Below are 24,028 nucleotides of genomic sequence, written 5' to 3'. Positions count from 1 at the left end.
GGGCTTTGGACTTCTAACTGGAAAGATGTGCGTTCAGCTCCCAGGTGGAGATAGGGTTGTTGTACAAAGTCGTTTTCCCAGTTTGGTAGAGGAACATGAGCTGTAGAAGCAGGTGCCTAAATGTGCATGTAAGAAAATATGCTTTAACTTATACAGTATAAGTAACTTTAGATAGGTTGCATCAGCCAAATAAATTCATTATTAAATTCAAAATGTGTTTTTTGTTGGGAGATGTTAACAATATTGGTGTGCAGGAACAGGGGGTGTCACAGGAATGCAAGTTTGCAACACATTGTATGTTTTATGCACCTAAACTGCATCAGCATTTTATTCATTTGAAATATGCTTTATGTTTGCTATATCTAGTATGTATTATGATGCAAACAAAACTGTAATTACCTGAATGGTGAATGGCTGTACCAATGTAATTTCAGAACTTGCCTACATATGAGAAACATTATACAAGTAATATGTGAAGCTGGATACTACAGTATTGCATTAACGTTTTTAAGATACTGCATTAATTTTCTGGAGAAGTAATGCTTGTAGAAATTTTACCTGACATCGTGTGGCAGTGGTTTATGTTGTTGTATTCAAATTAGAGGTTTCTGTCCCAAGGCATGGGTTGGTTTTCGCAGCTTCAATTAGTTTTTGATTTTGACGACAGTGGAGTGTATCCGAAGGCTTGTGACTTGGGTAAGTGGCAAAAAAGGTATAGTCTGCAAAATTCGACTTTTTAGATCATTTTATTATACTAGTTGGAGATAAAATCAATACTAATAACTGACTTAATTGTAATCATTCCATGGGGTTTAATTAAATTAGAAGTTGCGATTAAATTAGAAGTGTTTTTTCTGTAAGTGAAATCCATGCGAAACCCATTTTTGTCTTATGATATGGAATATTAACAATGAGACTGAAGCAAATGAAAAACATGAATTGTTCTGCAAGATTTTCCAAGCATTATACAGTAAATCCAAGTAATTCCTAGGAGTGTAAATTCACTGAAATGTCCTTGGCTCACACTGTAATTTTGCTCTGGTCTGCAGAAGATTGAAAGTGAGGATTTTGACACAGCAGTAAAGAAGCTTGTTAGTTTCAGTGTGCACTGTAGCACAGCAACCCTGGAGCAAATCTACATCCAAGGAACAGCAACAGATGAAGGGATAAAAATGTATTTGAAAACCCAAAAGGAAGGCCACAATTAGCCTATTGTAAGTTTACAACAACATCAGGGTTTTCCCTATGTCATATTTTTTACATTTCATTAGCAATAGTGAAGAATGAAGTCACTCAGTGAAATACACATACTGTATATAGCCACTGACACTGTTTTCATTTTTGAGATGATTGTACAGTATTTGCTGAGTACAGTTATACATGTAAAAAGCGTATTTTTCATACATTCAATTTTCCTTGCATTTTATTTTTTGTGTGTATAATCCTAAATCATGTTTAACGCTCAATTAGTAAGATGACAACAGTGACTAATTGGGCTTATTTTAAACCAAGTGGCAGACCAAACATCGGGATAGAACAGAACCAAATTGATTGAGAAACTTAATCCAAATCCAAATTATAAATGAGTTTTTACACAATGAGAACCGTATTCAGTTTTCATTTTTTCTGTTCTTCTTAAAAAATGAAAAAAAGTGAATGTGATGTTAATGGATCTTTCAGAAGCTGTTACTGCCTAACTCTTGATGAATGCAGTCTTCTTTTTCTTCCAATGATGGGAGACTTGTATTACACTAATTAGGGAAGAAAATAAATTAAGTCTACAATCATTGCACGCCTTTGGTTCCCTGGTAGCAAACTGCAGAAAACACACTGCATGGCCTAGGAATGTCATTTCTCTATTCCAATCATTGCCGGCATAATGACAAACGGATAGATTCAGGCAGAGTAGCAGTAATTACTCAAGGTTTATTTTTCACTGGATAATTCAACTAGTATTGAATGTTCTGTCCTGTTCCAAGTAAAGGTTTGCCAACAGTAAAGTTCTATACATGCACCTGACGCTCTGTTAATGTATTATAGAGTAGAGAAGAATCAGCTGGGTGCCAATTAAGTGCCATTTACTGTAGGTGACTGGACATGACTTTTCTTTGCATTGTCTGTCATCTTTCCTGGGGTTTTCTGATTTTTCTTAATGTTTACCAAGTGTACCTTGCAAATGCTGGCGTTTGCATTAATGTTTCAAGTGACTTTCATTCGTGGAGGAATACTACAGAGTGGACAAGTAAACCAAACAAAAAAAGACAGACATGGATATGTAGTTATTCGATATTAAAAAAAAACATTTAAAACAACAAGATTTAATAAATGGAGTTTTAAATGATTGTCTCCCCATCATCTGCCATTTATTCTGTCACTAAAATACAGAAAAACCTTTGGGATCCTCACAGTTAACTCTTAAGATCATGTATTTACAATAAATAAGGGTAAATGACCAGGTTTCTACTCTTTCACCAGTTTGAAATTTAACATATCTGTTGTCATATGCTGAACAGTTTGTTTTTAATGCAAGTATACTATATAGCAGCTTTAATATGAGACTCCTTTGAGAAGCTTGGCTTTGAATGGGGTTTCTGTGCCAGAAATGTTCACTGAAAGCTTAATTGCATTTGCATAAGACTTGGATAAGTGACAGAATGAACCAGATTGAAATGCAATTTCTATTTTTAATGTGTGTGGTGGTGAACAATCAGGATAAAGGTATGTCCAGGTCATGAAGTAAGCTATGCAAGAGTGCTGAACATTGATTGCCATTTTTGAAGATTAAGGTCTAGGCTACACAAATGAAGATATGATGATGATACACTGTGCTGTACAAAGGGTTACTTTTTTAATTTGTTTTGGTTTTACCCTGTTGTGGACAACAAAGCAGTCATTCAAGTCTGTTTTGTGCTAGTTACATAACTGCAGCAATTTCTCATAGATGAAAGATTTTGAAGAGCAACTTTAATACACCTGAAATCATCTGTAATCAATTGTGGAGATTCACAATGCCAGATCTTTAGTGTTAAAAGTGGCTGATGTATTTTGAGGGGTGATAAAATCCTATAATCTTTTGGGATGTAATTTCACATTTATCAAGCAACATAAAAAGGGTGCCACTCTTTTGATGATGGATGTGAGAGAGGCAGAGCATTAGAACTCTGGTTTTACTAGAGATCTGGCAAATAAGCTTCTGAAAATTGGCCAAGTACTACAGCATAAGTAACTACAGAATATATTTTCCTTCGGTGCAGAAGTTCACCTTCAATAACAGCTTCTGTGTGTTTGGATTGCCTTTACCACAAGATCTTAAACTTAATTCTGAAATAAACAGTGTTTTCATATCAAACCAAATTGGCTGTGTGCTGTTGAAAGCTGGTGAGTCACAAAGGAAAGAAAGGATTTTAGTGTCATACAATAGTGACAGAAAAAAAATATTTAAAAAATCAAAGCCTTCCTGCAGGAGAAGATGCTACAAAGCATCCCATTAAAGTGCTGAATAACTATAATCAGTTACTGGGAGAATACAGTTGGAGGCGTCTGCCTATCACTCAGCTGTGTTTTAACAGAAGAGTTGCCAAAACCTTATCACCGTCTTGTCAGATTGCTCTTGTTTTATCCAAACACTTGTGACAGTCTTTGGGGTTTTGTTGAGCCTGTAGGTTAGATGATTCTCCTTTTTATTTCTTTTTGGCTGAAGAACACGAAGAATTAAAAACTATTATTACTTTTTTTTCCCTCTTTCTGGGTCTTGAAACTCAAAGCCTTGGGGATTTTCCACAGTCTTTCAGAGGGATGACACTGGGCGAGAGAACAAACACTTTGAAGGTTGTGAACTGCTATTGGGATTTCTTGCAGGAATCTGGTGCTGGATGTCGTGGTGCTAGCTGAAGAATATTGATTCCAATAAGTTGGCCATAGATCCTTATTCCAGAGAAAGAGGTCCACTCTGCAGTTTATTGTTGTTTTGTTTTTTAATGAGAGAAAAGGCTGATTTGTATGTTTTTTTCTTTGAGTGCAATAGTCTGAATGTATGTTACATACTATGACACATCACACTTCCAACAAAGGTCAGAAAGAAAAAGGTTTCATGAGCAGTGTGAAATCGTTGATGACAGGTTGGTGTGGAATGTTGGTCATGCTTTGTGCAGTAAGAGGCTTATTATTGAGCTTTTGTCCTTCAATGATAAAGGATCTTGCCCTGTTTAAATTTGTTTGGGGACCTTTAAGACTAAACTAGGCTCATGATACAACAAATGGCCAGGGTTTATTGGGGAGGTCAGGTCAAGTCACTACACCTAGGAAGAAAACTCATCCTTGGTCAAAGGTTAAAGGACACATATGTAGAGATCTGTCTTGAAAATTGGAATTGTGCTAAATACAGTGATACATCTTTAAAGACCTCTGTTGGCATTGACAGAAAAAACAATATATATCCAGATCAAAGTTCTGCCATGTATTAATGTCAGTTGAAGAATATTAATTTTATTTTTTTGTATTAAAGGAATTGAAACATAGTACAGTGCACCTTTCCCAAACATGATTTGGTATTGAATCCTTCATTCTGTTCGTGATTAGACAATGATTTAAAATACATTCTGAGCTTTGAAATATTTGTGTTATAGGGAGAAAATAATACACCCACAGTGGCACGAACCTTCAGTAATAATCAACATACCATATAACCCATAACCTATACGATTCATTTATTTTGTTGTGAAAACTGTCTATTCTTAGTTTGTTTGAATTCTGAGGGAGGATGAATTTTAGCATGTTTAGACAAGTTTTTCTGACATGTTTATCTTAAACATGTCTGTTTCAAAATATTTATAGAGTGATCATGGAATATAGAGGTCAGTGTTATGCATACTGTATCACCAGGCTGTCAGAATTTCTTGCTTACATTACTGTGTTGCAGCAGGTCTGTTGAACTAATTACGTTTCCCCTCTGTAGTTGAATTGATTGTGTACAGTACCAAACTGGGATTTTGACTCGTGGTAACCTTTTCCTTCATTCTTTTCAGAAATGCTAATGGATTCAACAACTGCAACAGCAGAGTTGGGCTGGACAGTCTATCCATCAACAGGGGTGAGTATAACCATGGCTTTTCCTTTTATTTGCAACAAACAGCAGCAATGTTAACACTAGCCAGGTAAGTGATTGTGCTGAGCTCCACTGAGGCTTAATAGTAGTGAATAATAATAATATAATAATAATTGCTAACACTTATATAGCGCTTTTCTGGACACTCCACTCAAAGCGCTTTACAGGTAATGGGGACTCCCCTCCACCACCACCAATGTGCAGCATCCACCTGGATGATGCGACGGCAGCCATAGTGCGCCAGAACGCTCACCACACATCAGCTATCAGTGGGGAGGAGAGCAGAGTAATGTAGCCAATTCATAGAGGGGGATTATTAGGAGGCCATGATTAGTAAGGGCCAATTGGAAATTTTGGCCAGGACACCGGGGTTACACCCCTACTCTTTTCGAGAAGCGCCCTGGGATTTTTAATGACCACAGAGAGTCAGGACCTCGGTTTTACGTCTCATCCGAAGGACGGCGCCTGTTTACAGTATAGTGTCCCCGTCACTATACTGGGGCATTAGGACCCACATGGACTGCAGGGTGAGCGCCCCCCGCTGGCCCCACTAACACCTCTTCCAGCAGCAACCTTAGTTTTTCCCAGGAGGTCTCCTATCCAGGTACTGACCAGGCTCACACCTGCTTAGCTTCAGTGGGTTGCCAGTTGTGAGTTGCAGGGTGATATGGCTGCTGGCAATGTGGACAGCATACTAAGAACTAACCTTTTGGATACTGTGTACTGTAATAGCGTGTTGTTTTTAACATTGGGTGTGTGCAGTGTTGTAGTGTTTGTCAATTCACATATTTGAAATTACTCTCCATAAAAGCATCCCTGTAATTTAAATCATAAAATAATACAGTATTTCCCTTGCCAACTCTTTCAAATGACAAACATATGCTTTAAGAGCATGAAACCATGGTAGTCAAATGGTAGTCAAAAGAAAGATAGTATGCTAGTGACAACTAAGAAAGCAAACAATATTTACCTTTGTTTCTGGCATATTTTGTAGTCAGAATATTTGTACATTTTAATATTAATCGTAAAATATACAATATTAATATTGTATATTAATAACCTTTTCAAAACACAACATATGCACGTTTATTTTAAAACATTGGCCAGCCATTTTAAAGTTTTCATTTTGGTTTTCCCCGTTGGGGATGTGCATTGGATGTTGAAAGGCCAAAGGTCACTGAGTCTTCCTCTGCTCTAATAGAGCAGAATCCACTCCACCTGACGTTAATGGGTGGGCACAGATGTGTTCACCATGTCATCCAATACAGCAAAGAAAAGAAAATCATTTATCCTCTTTGGTCCTGACTTCTTTCTGAAATTCATTTTATAAAATAAACCATTTTCCAGCTTGGAGGTTTGAGCTACTAAATCATTTACTTTTAACCCATTTTACACTAATACTTTTGTATTTATCTTTTCTTTGAAGGATGCATACTTGTCTGAAATACATGAGGTTGTATAGACTACTACTAGCTTAGAGAGATACATACTCTATACTGTACATGCAGATCCACTTTGAAGAAAACATTAAGAACGGATAGGGAACCTTGGAAATCAAAATTAGATTGAGAAAAACTAAATCTACTAACAGATGTGACTTGTACGAAAATCTGTACATAGTATGATAATGTACTGTAGCTCCCAAGGTCTTTGTACCCAGGAGGTTCAGTTATTGGATCTACTGTAAATGCTTCATATGGCCGAGAGAGAGAAATATTTCCATAGAGATAGAAAGTGGTAAAACTCCCAAGTAGCACAACAAAGATTTTAAATAAAAAATGATATTGTGATTTGTAAATGAGACACTCACATTTCACATGTAGTTACCCCTCTTAGGTTTTTAGCTGTGGAATACTATATAGGATATATTGTGTTCTTGCTTTACATTCCTCAGGAGTATTTTTTTCCACAGTTTGCATCACTGTAATAATTCGGGCATACTGGAGCAGAGTTTGCAGACATGCTATGTTACCAGCAGTTTTGTTTGTGAAAAGAGAAGAGGTATTTATGAATACCTACTGGTATTAAAGAAGTGTTTTCACAAGGCCCTGTGATCCAGACATGGGTTTTTTTTTATATTATGTAGATATGGTTCATTGTTGCCTAGTCACTTTATCAGAGAGTATAAGTAAAGGTCTCTGACCTACTCTTTTTATTATTTCTGCAATCATGTCTTTCCTGGTGATGATCCTTTAATTAACCAGTATTATATAATATGCATAAAAACCTATTTGAAAATAGTGTGATGTTTAAATCATGGTAATGGAAAAGGAACAGTATCAAATTAAAGTTATACTGGGCTTTGGGTATCTTTCTGTAGAGCCAGGAGGGTGTGTTGAACTAGCTTGATAAGCTGTCCATCTTAATTTTACTGCACAAATATGCCTTTATGGACAGACTAGCCCCTAATTCTCTAAAGCTTTTATTACAGAGCGATTACAGACGTGTGTCTACCAGGTTTGATGATGATTGATGCAGGGACACTTAATGGAAGTGTTTAATGGTTTTATTGCCTGGATTTATTAAGGTTATTAAATAGAGAAGTGGTGTACATATAGAAGAGAAAGCATGACAGGACACCACTCAAATATTTAGTTGTTTATGTCATGTCTAATTAACAGATAGAAGCATGGCCTTAAACATGACATGGCAACAAATGTCTGGAGTTAAATGCCTGGAGCTTTTTTTTGTTGAAGAAAAAATCTAAACGTTTCGGTTAAAGTAATGTTTTAAAACCATATTGCAACTGTCTGTTTTATGATGGCATTTAGCTGTATAAATAGTGCTTTTGACCAGTTCCTAATTAGATTCAATTTCTTGTAAATGTTTAGCAAAAAATTAGTGTTTTTAGAAGCTTTACAGACAGCCAGTATTTCAAGAAAACACATGAATGTATGAATCCTGTTACTTATAGGAGTCAACACCTTTTAAAATGTCAACATCAGTTTATTCAACTCCATCAGCTTCCAAACATACTGCCAGGTCCTGCTTATAGACCAGAAACGTGCCAAATAAGCCCTAATGGGCCTAGACTAAAATTAAAACCTTCTACTAAATGTGGTTATTTTGACTCTGGAATCAGGACCCTTGGCTTGGTTAGATAACATTTTTGCAGGGACAGTTGCATGTGCCACTTATTTGGTAATGATCTTTGTTTATCCATCCAGTCATGTTGTGCATGTTATAAAGGAACATATTTTCTAAATTATTTAGAACTGGAGATTATTTACAGCGATTTAGTGATGATTTGGCACAAGCCTGAGGAAGAGCACCTGTGTCCTGTGTCGTCTTCGCAACAGTAGACTTTATGCATGCTTCAAATTTTTCTGAGCAAAGCAACCCAATTATTATTTTACAAAATAGTCACTATCCTCACAGATGCATGTGAATAAATTGTTGAAATTTGGGATTTGTATGAAAATGAACTCTACCATTTATCCATCAACAGATCAATTGTATGTTTTGGTCAAGATTTGACTATAAAAGCACATCTCCTATCTTCAAGCAAATTCTTTTTCTGGAAGTAGAACCTGTTAGTACAATAAAGGTTAGAGTTAAATGATTCAATAGGTTAACTGAATGACTCCTGTGCTACACGGTAATTTAATCATTTATAGTGCTAGCCCGGACCTTACATTAAATTAATATAAAAAACCTAGACAGTCATCCTGTGTAATACGTGGTGGAACAACTATAAAGAACTGATAGATAATACAGTACATGTGAATTACTCTCCAATACAGCTAAAACTATAATTTCAAGTAAGGACACTTTCCTTGTACAGTGCATGACAGCCCAGAGCAACAAAAATCGTTTAAAAGCAGACTTGCTTGGAGTTGACTTTCGATAACCAAAATGATATTATCTGTAAACTCTTCTTCATTTAAAAGAAAAACTATAAGAGTTTGTCAACTGTGCCACTAATACTGGAAGCAATTCTGAAATGTGATCAATGTAAAATCTTAGGATGTGTGTTAACAGAAGGATTCTGCTTTTTGTATCCATTCTGGGAGCAGTACTACAGAAGAGTGAATCTATTAAATCCCCCTTTACCACACAGCCGAAATCCCTCTATAAGCAGTATTGCAGCATGACTAGACTTTTCCCTGTGTTTTCAGAAAATCCTTCCTGTATTTTCTTGAAGTTGCTTAATTGTCTCTCGCCTTCCCTCAGGAAATGGGTCCATAGAGGTCTTCAAAGAGGTCTCCAGCTCATGCATTATTGGCATTGAGAAGAACCCCAATAGAATTTGATTTAGAAATAAAAAGCAAAACCCTTGTAGTGTTTGTAAGTGTCTAGGAGTTGCACTTTTGCCATCTCTCTTGCTTCAGCAAATGAATGTTTCTTGCAGCATTGACAGTACAGGAGTTAATGAATCCTATTTTCTTCTGTTCAGATCACTGGATAAGATTTTAACGATGTCACTTTCAGATAAATTCACTAACTTTTGGTACTACTGCTGTGGAGGCTGTTAATTCAGCCTTGTACTGTACATGTGCTATAGAATGCATCTGATACGGAATTATGCTATATTTTGTACAATGTAATAATTAAAAGTCTGGCTAAAGTCAGAGAATCATTTTTTTCTTATATTCAGATTGCATACGACAATTTTATCCATCCTTTTTGATTATAAAAAAGTTTTAAAATAAAATAATAGAAACTGTTTTCCGATATGAAGATGGCCATTGTCTTGACAAATATGTGGGCGGCCATGTATTTCAAAGGGAGTATATACTACCTAATCTTTTTAACACTATTTTGGAGAGCATGACACTAATGGTCAGGTAGTATCTTTGCATACTGCTACAGTTAACAAGCAAGGTACAAGAGAGGGCAGGCTGATGTTTTGTGTGCACAGCTCTCTGAGTACAATGTTAGCACAAAAGCAGTCAATTGCTTTGATGGCAGCAGTGAGAGACATATGGTGAAGAGTGAAATGGTCAACAACATAGCCTTGATACAGGATCTCAGAAAATTAAGATTGAAGAGATGATAGGCAGAGAGGCCTTAATTTCCAGATACAAAGACTGGATGAGTTTCATCCTTTGTGTAATTTTCTGACTATGTGTTACACAGAATGGGGCCCACTTACCAAAACAATACTAAGATTATTTTTCTCTTCTTCCAATTAAACACGTCACTAAGAATTTTAATGACGCACATTTGGCAGTAGCCAGTATTTCAAATAACTGTGCAGGTGTTGAGTGTGACACAGCTATGCAATACCAGTAGACATCCCTTTCCGGAAACACTGCTTTGTCAGATGATGCACCAGGGAGCTACTACACTGTCATGCAGTAGAAAACTTAATTTCATTATTGGTTTCTACTGTAATGACTGTGTTTTGAGGTAAGAAAAGTGAGCACACATTGCTGGTGTGAGGTGATGACTGGGAATTATAACTCATATTAACAGCTTTGCTTGAGTAAGCTCTGTAAAGCTATGGTGTGTGTTTGATTAATTTAACTGTAAATAATCTCTCTGTAGTATAATTTTGTATGTAGCTAATGCTTTCTTGAGTGTGTGATCAATGTGACATTGTGACATAATCATGCTTATTGAATTACCCCCTTGCCTAGCATTGCATTATGTGGCATACTCATACTCAGTGAATACCTCTCTCTTAAAGTGTTGTAGTTGTTAGGCTGCAGTTCAGTTTTGCCATTCATATTATTTTTTACTGGTGTGGAGCAAGTAATTTTGCATAGCGCATTCTGGTGTACAAATTGTGACATATCAATTAAACGATATATTCTAAAAATCTGTGTCTTTATTTAAGAAAAGTGAATAAGACAGGGACTGAAGAGTTAATGAATAATTGATCTGAGTTTTCTAGCTTCCAGTTAACAATCATTAGAAAGTAATGTTGGTATGTATCGGTAAAGATAATTAATGTAGATCATTTGTCAGTGTGGGTAATTATAATTGCAGTTGACCACAATTGTCACTGCGTGCTTTTGCAATTCTGGAGTGGAAATTCGTAGGCTTGGCAGCACGTTCTTTTTTCATGGCTGGGAACTGGAGAGAGAGAAGGCTGTCTGCTATCAGACATGCTGCTCAAACTTGCCGTCTTTTGTCCTATGTCCCCTCAGGGAAGATTGTGTAACTCAGACAGTTTTCCCAGAACTGCAAATTGGACAACTTGCCCTAGGGAGCTTTTAATGTTGTCTGTTGTAAAAGAATTATTTATTTACTGAAATCACTTCTGGAATGCTTCTTCCTCAGCTCTTATATGTTGACACCTTTCTAATTAATAAACTCTCGACAAGACGTAAAATATGCAGTTTTTTTATATTATAAATTCTCTTAATCTTCCAAAGCAAGAACCATATAAGGAGCAAGTGGACATCTATTTGCATATAAATCAGTGTGGGAATATCCAGAAAGGGGACTGATTATGTCTCGTTTTATTTTGAGACTATGAATCCAGGCTTAACCAGATTTTCTCTGCTTCTTTATGCTTTTTGCTCTGAATTCCAGGCAGTTTTTGAGGTTGTAAATCTCAATTCTGTATATAACGTCTTCACAGTTGCATGACCAGATCTGATCAATTCATGCCAGGAGCCATATCACCCTGCAACTCACAACTGGTAGCCCATTGAAGCTCAGCAGGTGTGAGCCTGGTCTGTACCTGGATGGGAGACCTGCTGGGAAAAACTTAAGGTTGCTGCTGGAAGAGGTGTTAGTGGGGCCAGCAGGGGACGCTTACCTTGTGGATAGTGAGGGGGAACACTATACTGTAAAGTTAAGGTGCTGTCCTTCGAATGAGACATAAAACCAAGGTCCTGTGGTCATCCCAGGGCATTTCTCGAAAAGAATAGGGGTGTTACCCTGGCGTCCTGTCCAAATTTCCCATTGGCCCTTACCGATCATGGCCTTCTAATAATCCCCATCTATGAATTGGCTTAATTATTCTGTTCTCCTCCCCACTGATAGCTGATGTGTGGTGAGCATTCAGGTGCACTATGGCTGCCATCGCATCATCCAGGTGGGGCTGCACATTGGTGGTGGTGGAGGGGATCCCCATTACCTATAAAGCGCTTTGAGTGGAGTGTCCAGAAAAATGCTATGTAAGTGTAAGCAATTAATTCAATTGAAGGATGCCAGGGCAGGTTATGGGAGACATTGTGGGACTCCAGTAAGGGAAAAACATCAATCCATCCATCCATCATCCATCTATATTCTAACCAGTACAGGTCTTGAGGAAGCTGAATCCTATCCCAGCAAGTGATGGGTGTAAGGCAGGAGGCAGGATACAACTGGATGGGACACCAGTCCATTGCAGGGCAGGCACAGACCTAAACATGCACACACTCACACCTGGGCCAGTTTTCACAGAAGCCAATTGACCTACCAGCATGTCCTTGTACTGTGGGAGGAAATTGGAGCATCCAGAGGAAACTCACATGAACATGTTGAGAGTGTACAAACTTGACACAGATGGCACCCCAGGAGTTGTACGTAGGGCCTTAGCACTGTAAGGCAGCAATGCTAGCCACAGCACCACTGTGCCACCCAGAAAAAAAATAATTTCAGTTAAAATTACAAGGGCTGTGTCACCCCTTATACAGTGCCTTGCAAAAGTATTCGGCCCCCTTGAACTTTTCAACCTTTTGCCACATTTCAGGCTTCAAACATAAAGATATAATTTTTTTATTTTATGTGAAGAATCACCAACAAGTGGGACACAATTGTGAAGTGGAACGAAATCTATTGGATTTTTGAAACTTTTTTAACTAATAAAAAAATGAAAAGTGGGGCGTGCAAAATTATTCGGCCCCTTTACTTTCAGTGCAGCAAACTCACTCCAGAAGTTCAGCGAGGATCTCTGAATGATCCAATGTTGTCCTAAATGACTGATGGTGATAAATAGAATCCACCTGTGTGTAATCAAGTCTCTGTATAAATGCACCTGCTCTGTGATAGTCTCAAGGTTCTGTTGAAAGCGCAGAGAGCATCATGAAGACCAAGGAACACACCAGGCAGGTCCGTAATACTGTTGTGGAGAAGTTTAAAGCCGGATTTGGATACAAAAAGATTTCCCAAGCTTCAAACATCCCAAGGAGCACTGTGCAAGCGATCATCTTGAAATGGAAGGAGTATCAGACCACTGCAAATCTACCAAGACCTGGCCGTCCCTCTAAACTTTCAGCTCAGACAAGGAGAAGACTGATCAGAGATGCAGCCAAGAGGCCCATGATCACTCTGGATGAACTGCAGAGAACTACAGCTGAGGTGGGAGAGTCTGTCCATAGGACAACAATCAGTCTTACACTGCACAAATCTGGCCTTTATGGAAGAGTGGCAAGAAGAAAGCCATTTCTCAAAGATATCCATAAAAAGTCTCGTCTAAAGTTTGCCACAAGCCACCTGGGAGACACCCCAAACATGTGGAAGAAGGTGCTCTGGTCAGATGAAACCAAAATCGAACTTTTTGGCCACAATGCAAAACGATATGTTTGGCGTAAAAGCAACACAGCTCATCACCCTCAACACACCATCCCCACTGTCAAACATGGTGGTGGCATCATCATGGTTTGGGCCTGCTTTTCTTCAGCAGGGACAGGGAAGATGGTTAAAATTGAGGGGAAGATGGATGCAGCCAAATACAGGACCATTCTGGATGAAAACCTGTTGGAGTCTGCAAAAGACCTGAAACTGGGACGGAGATTTATCTTCCAACAAGACAATGATCCCAAACATACAGCACAATCTACAAAGGAATGGTTCACAAATAAACGTATCCAGGTGTTTGAATGGCCAAGTCAAAGTCCAGACCTGAATCCAATCGAGAATCTGTGGAAAGAGCTGAAAACTGCTGTTCACAAACGCTCTCCATCCAACCTCACTGAGCTCGAGCTGTTTTGCAAGGAAGAATGGGCAAGAATTTCAGTCTCTCGATGTGCAAAACTGATAGAGACATACCCCAAGCGACTTGCAGCTGTAATCGCAGCAAAAGGTGGCTCTACAAAGTATTAACGCAAGGGGGCCGAATAATTTTGCACGCCCCACTTTTCATTTTTTTATTAGTTAAAAAAGTTTCAAAAATCCAATAGATTTCGTTCCACTTCACAATTGTGTCCCACTTGTTGGTGATTCTTCACATAAAATAAAAAATTTATATCTTTATGTTTGAAGCCTGAAATGTGGCAAAAGGTTGAAAAGTTCAAGGGGGCCGAATACTTTCGCAAGGCACTGTATCTCCATGTTCAGTCACATTTATAATAATATATATTCTACAATTAGTTGTATCTGAAACGAGCTAGTGTGCTACGGTCATGTTTGATACTAATTATATCTCTTTATAAAGGAGCACTGAGTTGACCTAGAACAAATAGTGACAGGAACAGTGTATTATTATATAATTATATTATTAACATATTATTGACATAATATTGACATAAGACCAACACCATTGTATGGTTAGCATACAAACAATTCCCACATAAATAAATTAAAACATAACATTATGCTGAAGCACCCTACTAATTACTAAGAAAAATTAATCAAAATGATATATCATATTTTTTGCTGGATTATGCAGCTTCCAGCATTGCCTTCTGCTTAAGTTATGCGAGTGTCGAATTCTTGGCATTTCTTTCCACAGTTGGCCTAAATCTGAATTTCACGTTTAACAAAACCCATATAGCCCTGGTTCCATTGGAAAGTCCACGTTCCAGTCATTCAGAACAGTCTTACACCGGAAGAGTTGGTGGCCAAGATGTTTGAACAAAAGAGGCTAGAGTGATCACATTTGATGTTCTTCTCCCTGTCACTAAAATTGTCCATGACAGGCAGTTGTTGCGATTTCTTTGAGGCTGTCAAACCAACACAAAACTCATCATAAAGTCTAGTCTAGTCTAGCATGCAGCTGGAGAGCTGTAGTTGCTTCACGCAGCTCAGTGAAGCTGAACTCCTTAAGTGCTTAAGCATGTCAATCACTAAATGAAATTCTCATCAGAAAACTCAAACCTCTTGGCCAAATATCTTGAAACATGCTGATAGAATGCTAAAAAGTCATCTTCGCTTGCTGCTGCCTGCGGTGTGGGAAATTGCTTCAGCAAAGCACTTCTCTCAAAAAACAAAGAAAGGATTCATCTTACAGGATCTTGTTCAGTTCACAGCCAGTTAGCTCCTTTCCTTCAACATTGAGCACAACATCACAGAAGAGTTTCAGTGTAGTCTTTTGGAAAGATGTATGCAATAGCTCTCGTGGCACTGCTGGACCATCCTTGTCATTTCCATTATATGTCTGCAGTAATCTCGGTGACAGAAAGTAACACTAGGTGGCCAGCAATTGTTGAGCCTCCTTACAGGTGGCCACCTTGCCGAGACGTGTTTGCAGTGTAATTGTCATCCACACAGTTAAGAACAGTTTTCAGCTTATGAACCTGTTTAGCTGCTGCTGAGAAATAATTAAAAATTTAGTGACAGTGCTCTCATCATCGGGAGCTATCACTGTTGGTTGTGTAGGCAGAAAGCATTTCCAAATGAAAGTCGTTTCCTTGTAGCCCTGCAGTAATGTGAATAAGACTCTTGACATTGACTTGGCAAATGACTTTTCATCATGGTAGTCATAAAAGTTAAACAGCTTCTTTTTTCAGACCATGCTCATGTTTTGCAATATGAGGTAAAGCGTTGGAAGTGATGATCACTGCACATTTTGTGTAACCACATGACATTTTTCTTGTTATGCCAGAATCTGGAAACATGGTGAGGTAGAAATATTGCATTGTGTGGTAAAAACAGGTCACCACAGCAGCGGTAACTTTGTCATGTATGCTATATTTTGGTCACAAAAAAAAGTGAGTTATGAATTTGTTTCTTTTTGAAATGCATGTTTTGCTCTTTTTGTATATTTCTAACCATGGAAATATACCCAGCATAACTGAGAAGGGTGGGAAAATGCTAACATCCCAATAGTCAACACATGATGAGTCAATTTCAGATGTTTCTGCACCAATCTATCAAAACAGTATCAGTGGATGCCCATGTCCATACATTGTGGCTCAGTGTTTGACTCAGCTGAGTTCTTAGTCCTGAAACAATTGTGAACATGTAATTCTACCAAATCAAAAACATGAGGACTATTACCAAAGGTCTGTTTTTTCAGACCTGTGCCTTAGCATAAACTATAGAAAGAATATGTGTACTAGCAGTCAGGACATCTGAACAGGCTTCGCTGAAGTGGTCAAATTCCAGACCGAGGGGTAGTTTTGAAAACCACAACAGTACACTAAAGCGCTCTATTCTCAGCCATCACTTCAACATGTACTCTGAACCTTGATGAGGAGCACTAAAACATTCCATTAGTGCCTCTTCAGCACTGTCAAGAAGCAGGTGAAAAAATAAATGTGCCTTTAGAATAACAGTTTGAACTCGCCAGCACTGGTGAATCATTAGTGTGGTCCTTCACACAGCACACTCTGATGTTTCTAAAATAGTCTTTCCTTCCTTATAATCGGTATCCTAGGTCTTAATGGAGGCTGAGAGGAGAAACCAAGTGTGACACAACAGCAAAACTGTTCAATATTTAAACCGAATTCAGCAATAATTTAAAGATTACAAAAACAAGTCCTGCACTTCATAGCTTTTGATCCGGTCTTGTAATTCACAACCTGTAGTCTGATACTTACTCTGCCAGCAAAAGAGTGATTGATTTATTTATATTTCACTGTAACCCAAAGCTATTGTGAACAATAAAACACCAGAACAGTTTTCCTAGAGCACTATGTTAATTACATTTTAGCCAGACTGTGTACTCTGTCATCCCAAGCAATAGGGTAAAGACTCTTTTCCTATATCTTCTTTTATTCAATAGCTGTATTTAAGTCCCACTTAGAAATAAGTGCATCTTTCCTATATTATACAGTACAGCATTTCCAATTTCTTCTAAAAACATTTCATATATATGAATGCTTTTGAATCTTCTGGTAGGCAATCAATACATTCCCAGTTGTGAAGAAAAAAGAAAACTAAGAATGTTGTCTTCGGTTTGTTGAGGGTTTTGAGGAAAATTCAATATTCTGGACAGTGGGAGCTGCATTGCACTGGCTGTTTGTAGTTGTTCAAGGACCTCAGGAAATGAGGCCTCAAGCTATGAAGAGTAGACTGCCTGTTAATTCAGTGGAAAAAAGACATACTATGATCAGAATTAATTCACACTGTTTTATAAAGCAAGGTGTTGGCAAAGGTTGTGGGTGTGCTAACATCTTCATTCTTTAAGTAAACTAGTTTGAAAAATTGGTTTCCAAAGAGCACTGCAGCATGTAAAGAATTGCCAACAAACACCTGCTGCAATACAACTTTGCAGTTTGCTTTCTGCTGTATTATTTAGTGAGCTATTCTCCACTTCAGCCCAGTGATGTTGAGTCTCTTATGACACTGGTTATATAGACACGACAGTCTGTGCTCTTATCGTTACTTATTCATTGAATTAATGAAAAGAGTTTCTCTTGAGGTCAAATCTAGTGTCCAAAGGTAGTGGCAGCTGGAGTCCCGAACTTTGGGAACTTAACAAAGCCAATTCAAGGTCATTGCACTTCCAGGCTGTGTTAAAGCCATCATTAAGGAAAGAAAGAGCCTGGAGTTAAATCCAGCCAACTCTTTCCTTCCGCATCAAGAAATATCTACCAGTCCCCCCCAGTTCCACCACCCCCTCTAACCCACATCCCCACCATTGCACCACAACTTAAAACACATGACCTTGCCAGGGTGTCAAATTAACAGAAACAAACTGTGAAAATGAAGACGTTTCTTCTAATTTCACACTTTGCACTTGATTGGGGGCCCCTTATTATCCCCCATTTGGTTCCCTCCACTGGCTCTCATGAAAGGGTGTCAGGAAAGCTGTGGCATGACAAAAGGGGCCCTCTATCAAAAGACATTTGTTTGGGCTTTCCCCTCTCTCTGCCTTTCATTAGTCCTGCACTTCTTTTCCCTTTCTTTTAATTTGATCTGTCAAAGGCATTGGTTTCATTGGGATAAATGGACATCACATGTAGTGTCCCCCTCCCCAACCCTTACCCCACCAATCCCTGAAAAAGGGTTCTTTTTTGTGGCACGGTGACCCTAATAACTTCTTACTCACCCTGTCAGGGTCCCTGTTCAAGTAAACCATCATCCAACTCCCCCATCTGAGACCGATACAGTCCTGAGATGGTCATCCATAACCCTGACACTTTCAGATGCACAGTCTAATAATACTTATAGGATACAGCACATCTGAAGACTGATATTGAAATACTATAAGTAGATCAAACTCTGCAACCATTTCATTTGTGGTCCCTTTATCCAATATTATTTGAATCATCGAGAATGTACAATATGTTGCAAACGAGATATTCAACAATTTGGCATGCTGAGCTTTACTGCAAAGCTCTTACTACGATATTGGAGGTTTCTTTTTTTCCATCATACATAATAAAGCTTAAAAACATACTTTAAAACATGCACACATACAGTACCTACAGAACAACAACTGTGAATCACTGAATTGCCTGATTTAATTAGTCTTCCATTGCCAGAGCACCCTATTGCTTTCCTTTACAGAAAATACTTGGGACATAGAATAAAAAAATAGACAATAAAAATGCTCTAATTAATCAAAGAAAATCTGTTATTTTTATGTTCTTAATTGGAGATTGGCTTTCCTGCTCTCCTGTCAAAACCCTAGTTAAGTGGGGATTAATTTGAAGAATTATGTCAGCTGTGAAGTGAGGAGTGAAGATTGGCAATTGGGTTGGAGAAGGAGCTAGTAGGGGCGTGTCTGGGAGAATCACATGTACTCCACTTTGTTCGTGTGCTCAGAAAGCAGGGGGGCAGGTTTGGGAGGTGCCCCAGACCCTGAGGTCAAGGTTAAGACTAATCCAGTGGTTGGCTTTTACCACTGAGGACTTTTCACATAACTCCGAGCCAGTAGGACTAGTATTTTTGCCTTTAACAACTGGAGATTTTCAAAGCCCAAGTGAAGAGATCTCTTGAAGCCTAGCCTTCCTGTATCTGAATTTGCCTCCAGTGCATAGCATAAATTAATGATTCATCAAGAGGGAGATATTTGACCAATATTTGGTCATTTGATCCAATAATCATAATTTCTTGATAAACATACTTGTTTTAATAGGATAGTTAAAATGTGTATAAAATATTATTTGAAGGAAATATTTTTTCTTAGAAGTTCTTACAGCCTAAAAACAATCAAGCTAGCAAATCTTACAAATACTGGAGTTAATTATTATCCTTTTTTGTGTTCAGAAATTTCTTAATTAGTAAACATCAAAGGAACTATACTTGTAATATCAAAGGCACTATACTAGATTAGAAAATAAGGACCTCTACTGTATCTTACACAGCACATGAAGCATTCTTTTTTTACTACTTTACTAAAAACAGCTTTGCTTTAATGAAAACAATGCAAAAACTTTGTATACTTGGAAAACAAGCCAACCGAATGCAGTTCACACTGTGAGCCATCTGAAAGCCTAGTGTGTGTAGTTTTAGCTGAGTGCTTCCAGTGCTGGGTTGCACAGATGCTGAGTGTTTTAGTCTTTAGGGAAATTAAGGCAAGCCACATTGATGCCAAAATAAAGCTGCCAAATTAATTTTCCTTATCATTTCTTACCTAACATTCCTTGTAATAAGGTTTTGGGAAAATAGCTTATTAATGGAACAGCTCACGTCTTAGCCTTCTTTGGATTTCAAAATCCAGAATCCTTACGAGCTTAAGAACTGCAAAAAACATTCCAGGAAAAGAGGTTCCAAGAGCACGAAACTGGTTCCAGAAAACATGAGAGGTATGAACACAGCTAAGCACTTCTGTTTGAAAGGCCCGATCTCTTCACTCACTTGTTCGTCTTTATTTGCTCCACAGTGGGAGGAGGTCAGTGGCTATGATGAGAACATGAACACCATCCGCACCTACCAGGTGTGCAACGTCTTCGAGACTAACCAGAACAACTGGGTGCGCACCAAGTACATTAGGCGGCGGGGCGCCCAGCGCATCCACGTCGAGATGAAGTTCTCGGTGCGTGACTGCAGCAGCATCCCCAATGTGCCGGGCTCCTGCAAAGAGACTTTCAACCTCTACTACTATGAGTCCGACACGGACTCGGTCAGCAAGTCGTCACCTGCCTGGATGGAGAACCCATGGATCAAGGTGGACACTATTGCGGCAGATGAGAGCTTCTCCCAGGTGGATCTGGGGGGCCGAGTGATGAAGATCAATACGGAGGTGAGGAGTTTTGGGCCCGTCTCGCGCAATGGCTTCTACCTGGCCTTCCAGGACTATGGGGGCTGTATGTCTCTGATCGCCGTCAAGGTCTTCTACCGCAAATGTCCCCGGGTCATCCAGAACGGGGCCATCTTCCAAGAGACTCTTTCTGGTGCCGAGAGCACCTCCCTGGTGACAGCGCGGGGGACCTGTGTGCCCAACGCAGAGGAAGTGGATGTTCCCATCAAGCTCTACTGCAATGGTGATGGCGAGTGGATGGTGCCCATCGGGAAGTGTATGTGCAAGGCTGGGCATGAGGCTGTGGAGAACGGCACAGTGTGCAAAGGTAAGGACTACCTCTTGTGAAAGATGTGAAAGCTGAGTCGTATTGACTGTATTTATAGAGGTCCACAAATAATTTAAAATCAGTTATTGCCAGGTTTGAGCAATTGATCTAATTTTGCTTATTACCAAATCAGAAGTAGAATAATTTTAAGATCGTTCTTAAAGATTATTTTAGTCCTTTGCTAACAAGCCCTATTTTCTTCTTGATGCAAAGTGAATCTGTGCTTCCTTTGAAAGTGACAACATTTATCGCCTAGCCTCAGCCAAATACGTTTTTTATGGCATCTATTAATTTTGTAACTCAATTTCAAACATTAAGGAACAAGTCTGAAAGTGAAGATGTTTGCTAATAAGCTTCAGATTAGATTTCACTGTGATGGAGAACATGAGGACTCTCTTATGGGTTAAAGACCCTCGAGCTGAACTCATCCTTCATCCTTTGTTTGCAGCTTTTACTATGTCAGACTCATGTTAGGCTCTTGATACACTTTATATGCAAACTATGAGATTTAATATTAAACAGACAATTTGTGTGAAAGTGTGTAGAGACTGTAACGCACTGGACCAGGAACAGAGACATGTGGCAGGTGGCGATATGACCTTATGCGGTGATCTTCATAGTCAGGCCAGCACTTAATATGATGCTTGAAATTCCTCCACTTACAGCACATGGAAAGCCTTTTTCTTCTGCTATATATATGAAAAAAATTATTCTATAATTTCCTTTTGTTGAAGATTACAGGTATTTTGAGTAGACATTACCTCAATGTTGTCTTTAAATAACTAAGTATTCATAATGGTAAGATCTTTGAAAGCATTCTATGAGATTAAATTTACTTAATAATTTACGGTGTTTGACCTCTTAGTTTTTGGCAGTTGATCACACGATACCATAATAGCTGCAAGCTTTTATTTTTTGCCATTGTACAATAATTTATTACATATCATATTCTACAGTGTAGAGATGTAATTGTACACTCTTCTTCGATTCCAACTTGAAAAGAAACTTTTTTCCTATGTTGAGAAGCATAATGTCAGCTCATGATATAACAAAGACCCTTATTATTCTGTAAAAACATTTAGAATAAAGCATACCAGGTCCATCTTTTTTTCAGGTGTGTATCAGATAGACGCCCTTGAGAAAAATCAGAGACTCTTCTGTTTTTGATAGTCGGAAAAGTCATACTTTTTTTTTAATATATGTGCTAAAAATGTACTATATTCTTGGTAATACAGAAACAAGCTGGGTGTCACTTTAGCCTGGTATGAGACTTTGTTTTCTAGTGTGGAAGCTCTCCAGGCTAATGACTTTCAATAGGCCCTTCTGGTTGGAATCAAAGTATTCTCTTACACACACCGCCTAAAGCAAAGAGCTCTGTTCTCAGATAGGAGCTGGACGAGGGCCTTTTTTCATAGAGCTCAGACAAATAGGCTTCCCTTGGTACATTGTGCTAAAACAAGCTGGTTGATGTCATTGTGCCTGAGGGGAAATTAAAAGAAATGCATATCCAAATACTGATACCCAGTGTACAGGTTACAATAGGCAACAAATGTGTCAGAATAAATTCGGGCTCTCCCCTTCAGCACTCTTTTGTAATTCCAGTAATGTCCGAGCCCCACATGTTGGATTTGAGAGTGTTCCTTTCTTCTGAAAAGCTCCAGGAGCTGCTTTGACATGCCTGGCTCAGGCCTCGACAGCTTTGAGGGGCAGGTACAGTATGTGGAAGGAACACACGGGCAGGCTGCGTGCGCTGCTCGGCTGGCAGCCCCGCAGAAAACAACGGCAGTTATTGTTCTGCCAGCCGCAACCAGGCCGTCCCTCCCCGTCTCCAGACGGCCTCAGAGACAGTGCTCTTGCTAATAAGACTGACGAATGAAACACCTACCTTTGTCCTAAAATGGTTCTGCTTTTCAGTCAGGCTGGTACATAACATCCCGTTTCATAATCACTGGCATGATTATACGGTGATTTTCTCCCACTCCTCTGGAGGATGTGAAGTAGAAAAGCCTTTGGTGATGACAGGAGTGGGTGGCTCACTTAGAGCGATACAGTTACTGACACCTAACAGGAAGGGGCAGCGTCTCTCATTAACTGACACAGCTCACTTTTTCAATTATGTGCTTTGAGAGGACATATAATTTGAATTATTTGATTATTTTTAAGATATTTTACATTTCAGGTTGGCTAGTTTGTAATGTACAGTCAGCCTCTTTGGAATCGTCGTTTGTTTTCAACATTAAAGGGGAACTACAATCCCAATTTCTCAGACCAGTTATTAAATCTCGGTATCAAAATAATTTAATTCATGGTGTTGCAAAGTTTTACGAATTTCAAATTAAGCACTAAGTCCTGTACTTTGTGAAAGGACTGGAGAGTCTCCATGTTGTCAAAAACCCCTGGTCTCACCATGAGCAAGAGTGACAGGTGAAGATGTCCTTCCCGCTCAGTAGTCACTGAAATGAGAGGACAAGTACAGGATGTGCAGCAAAGATTTCACTGAAGAAATGTTCCAATGTAATCTGCATGCAGAGTTGACAAGTAAGTTTGACTTATCAGCCAAACCATCTCAAAGTCGAGAGCAATCATTCTATTGGATTAAAAAAGATGTATTCAGATCTCTTGTTTAGAGTTTATAGGGCTGCTTCACCTTACTGGAAGTTTGGTCGCCTCGTTCTGAATCACAGAATATGGTACTGCTCATGCCTGGAAATTAAGTCTACTTTGTGATGTAAATTGCAGGTTTTACATGTTATTTCTAACCCCTTAATAGACAAATAGCATTGCAGTTCCCTTTAAAAACTGCTATTCCTGTGCTGCAATCATACTCCCCAGACCTGCCTGCCCATCATTTGACTTTTGACTCCCTGCAAAGTGAGAGAGACCACTCAACTGGATAAACTTGACGTATCTCAGACATCTGCCTTTTGGAAAGCTACGGTCTGGGCTGTAGGGTGCGATGAGTGACTATTTCTCCCAGTTGAGCCTGTCAGGAGCCCCATTTGTGATTTAGTCTTTGTGTATTTCCATATCAATGCACAAAACTGTGCTTTAGAAATTATATACTGTAGTTTCAGGTTCTTTGTGGTTTTGTTTGTTTTCTAACAGGAGTTTGTATTTAATGCTTTTAACAGAGAAAAAGTAACAGAAGCACAAATTAAACAAATACTATAAAGAAACCTTGTGTGACAATATGAAAAAAGCTGCAGGTGGTATAGACTAGGAGAGACTTTGACTTTGTGTTGGGAAAACGTCATTGTTAAATCTCTTATTTCTTTTATTCAATACAGTTTCCACACAGTGGTAAATTAAAATAAAAACAAAAAGTGGCATGACTTGCACTTCATTGGGTGATGGCACGATTTCATCA

The 24,028-nt window shown here is 38.7% G+C and overlaps 1 protein-coding gene across 4 annotated transcripts in view; it reads left to right on the top strand.

Moving 5' to 3' along the window:
• LOC148642018 (ephrin type-B receptor 2) overlaps positions 1 to 24,028 on the top strand; it is a 201,596-nt gene that overhangs the window by 78,278 nt on the left and 99,290 nt on the right. For all 4 annotated transcript variants that reach the window (XM_088616782.1, XM_088616780.1, XM_088616781.1 and 1 more), the window contains exons 2-3: positions 5,025 to 5,089; positions 19,977 to 20,661. In XM_088616782.1, coding sequence (XP_088472908.1) covers positions 5,025 to 5,089; positions 19,977 to 20,661 — 750 coding nt within the window. The remainder of the gene's footprint in view (positions 1 to 5,024; positions 5,090 to 19,976; positions 20,662 to 24,028) is intronic.

Source organism: Lepisosteus platostomus, chromosome 23, assembly GCF_059453375.1.
Source record: "Lepisosteus platostomus isolate fLepPlt1 chromosome 23, fLepPlt1.hap1, whole genome shotgun sequence".
In the NCBI taxonomy this organism is placed as follows: domain Eukaryota; kingdom Metazoa; phylum Chordata; class Actinopteri; order Semionotiformes; family Lepisosteidae; genus Lepisosteus; species Lepisosteus platostomus.
Note: the sequence above shows the minus strand (reverse complement) of the source record. Positions and strands in the feature narration are given on the sequence as shown.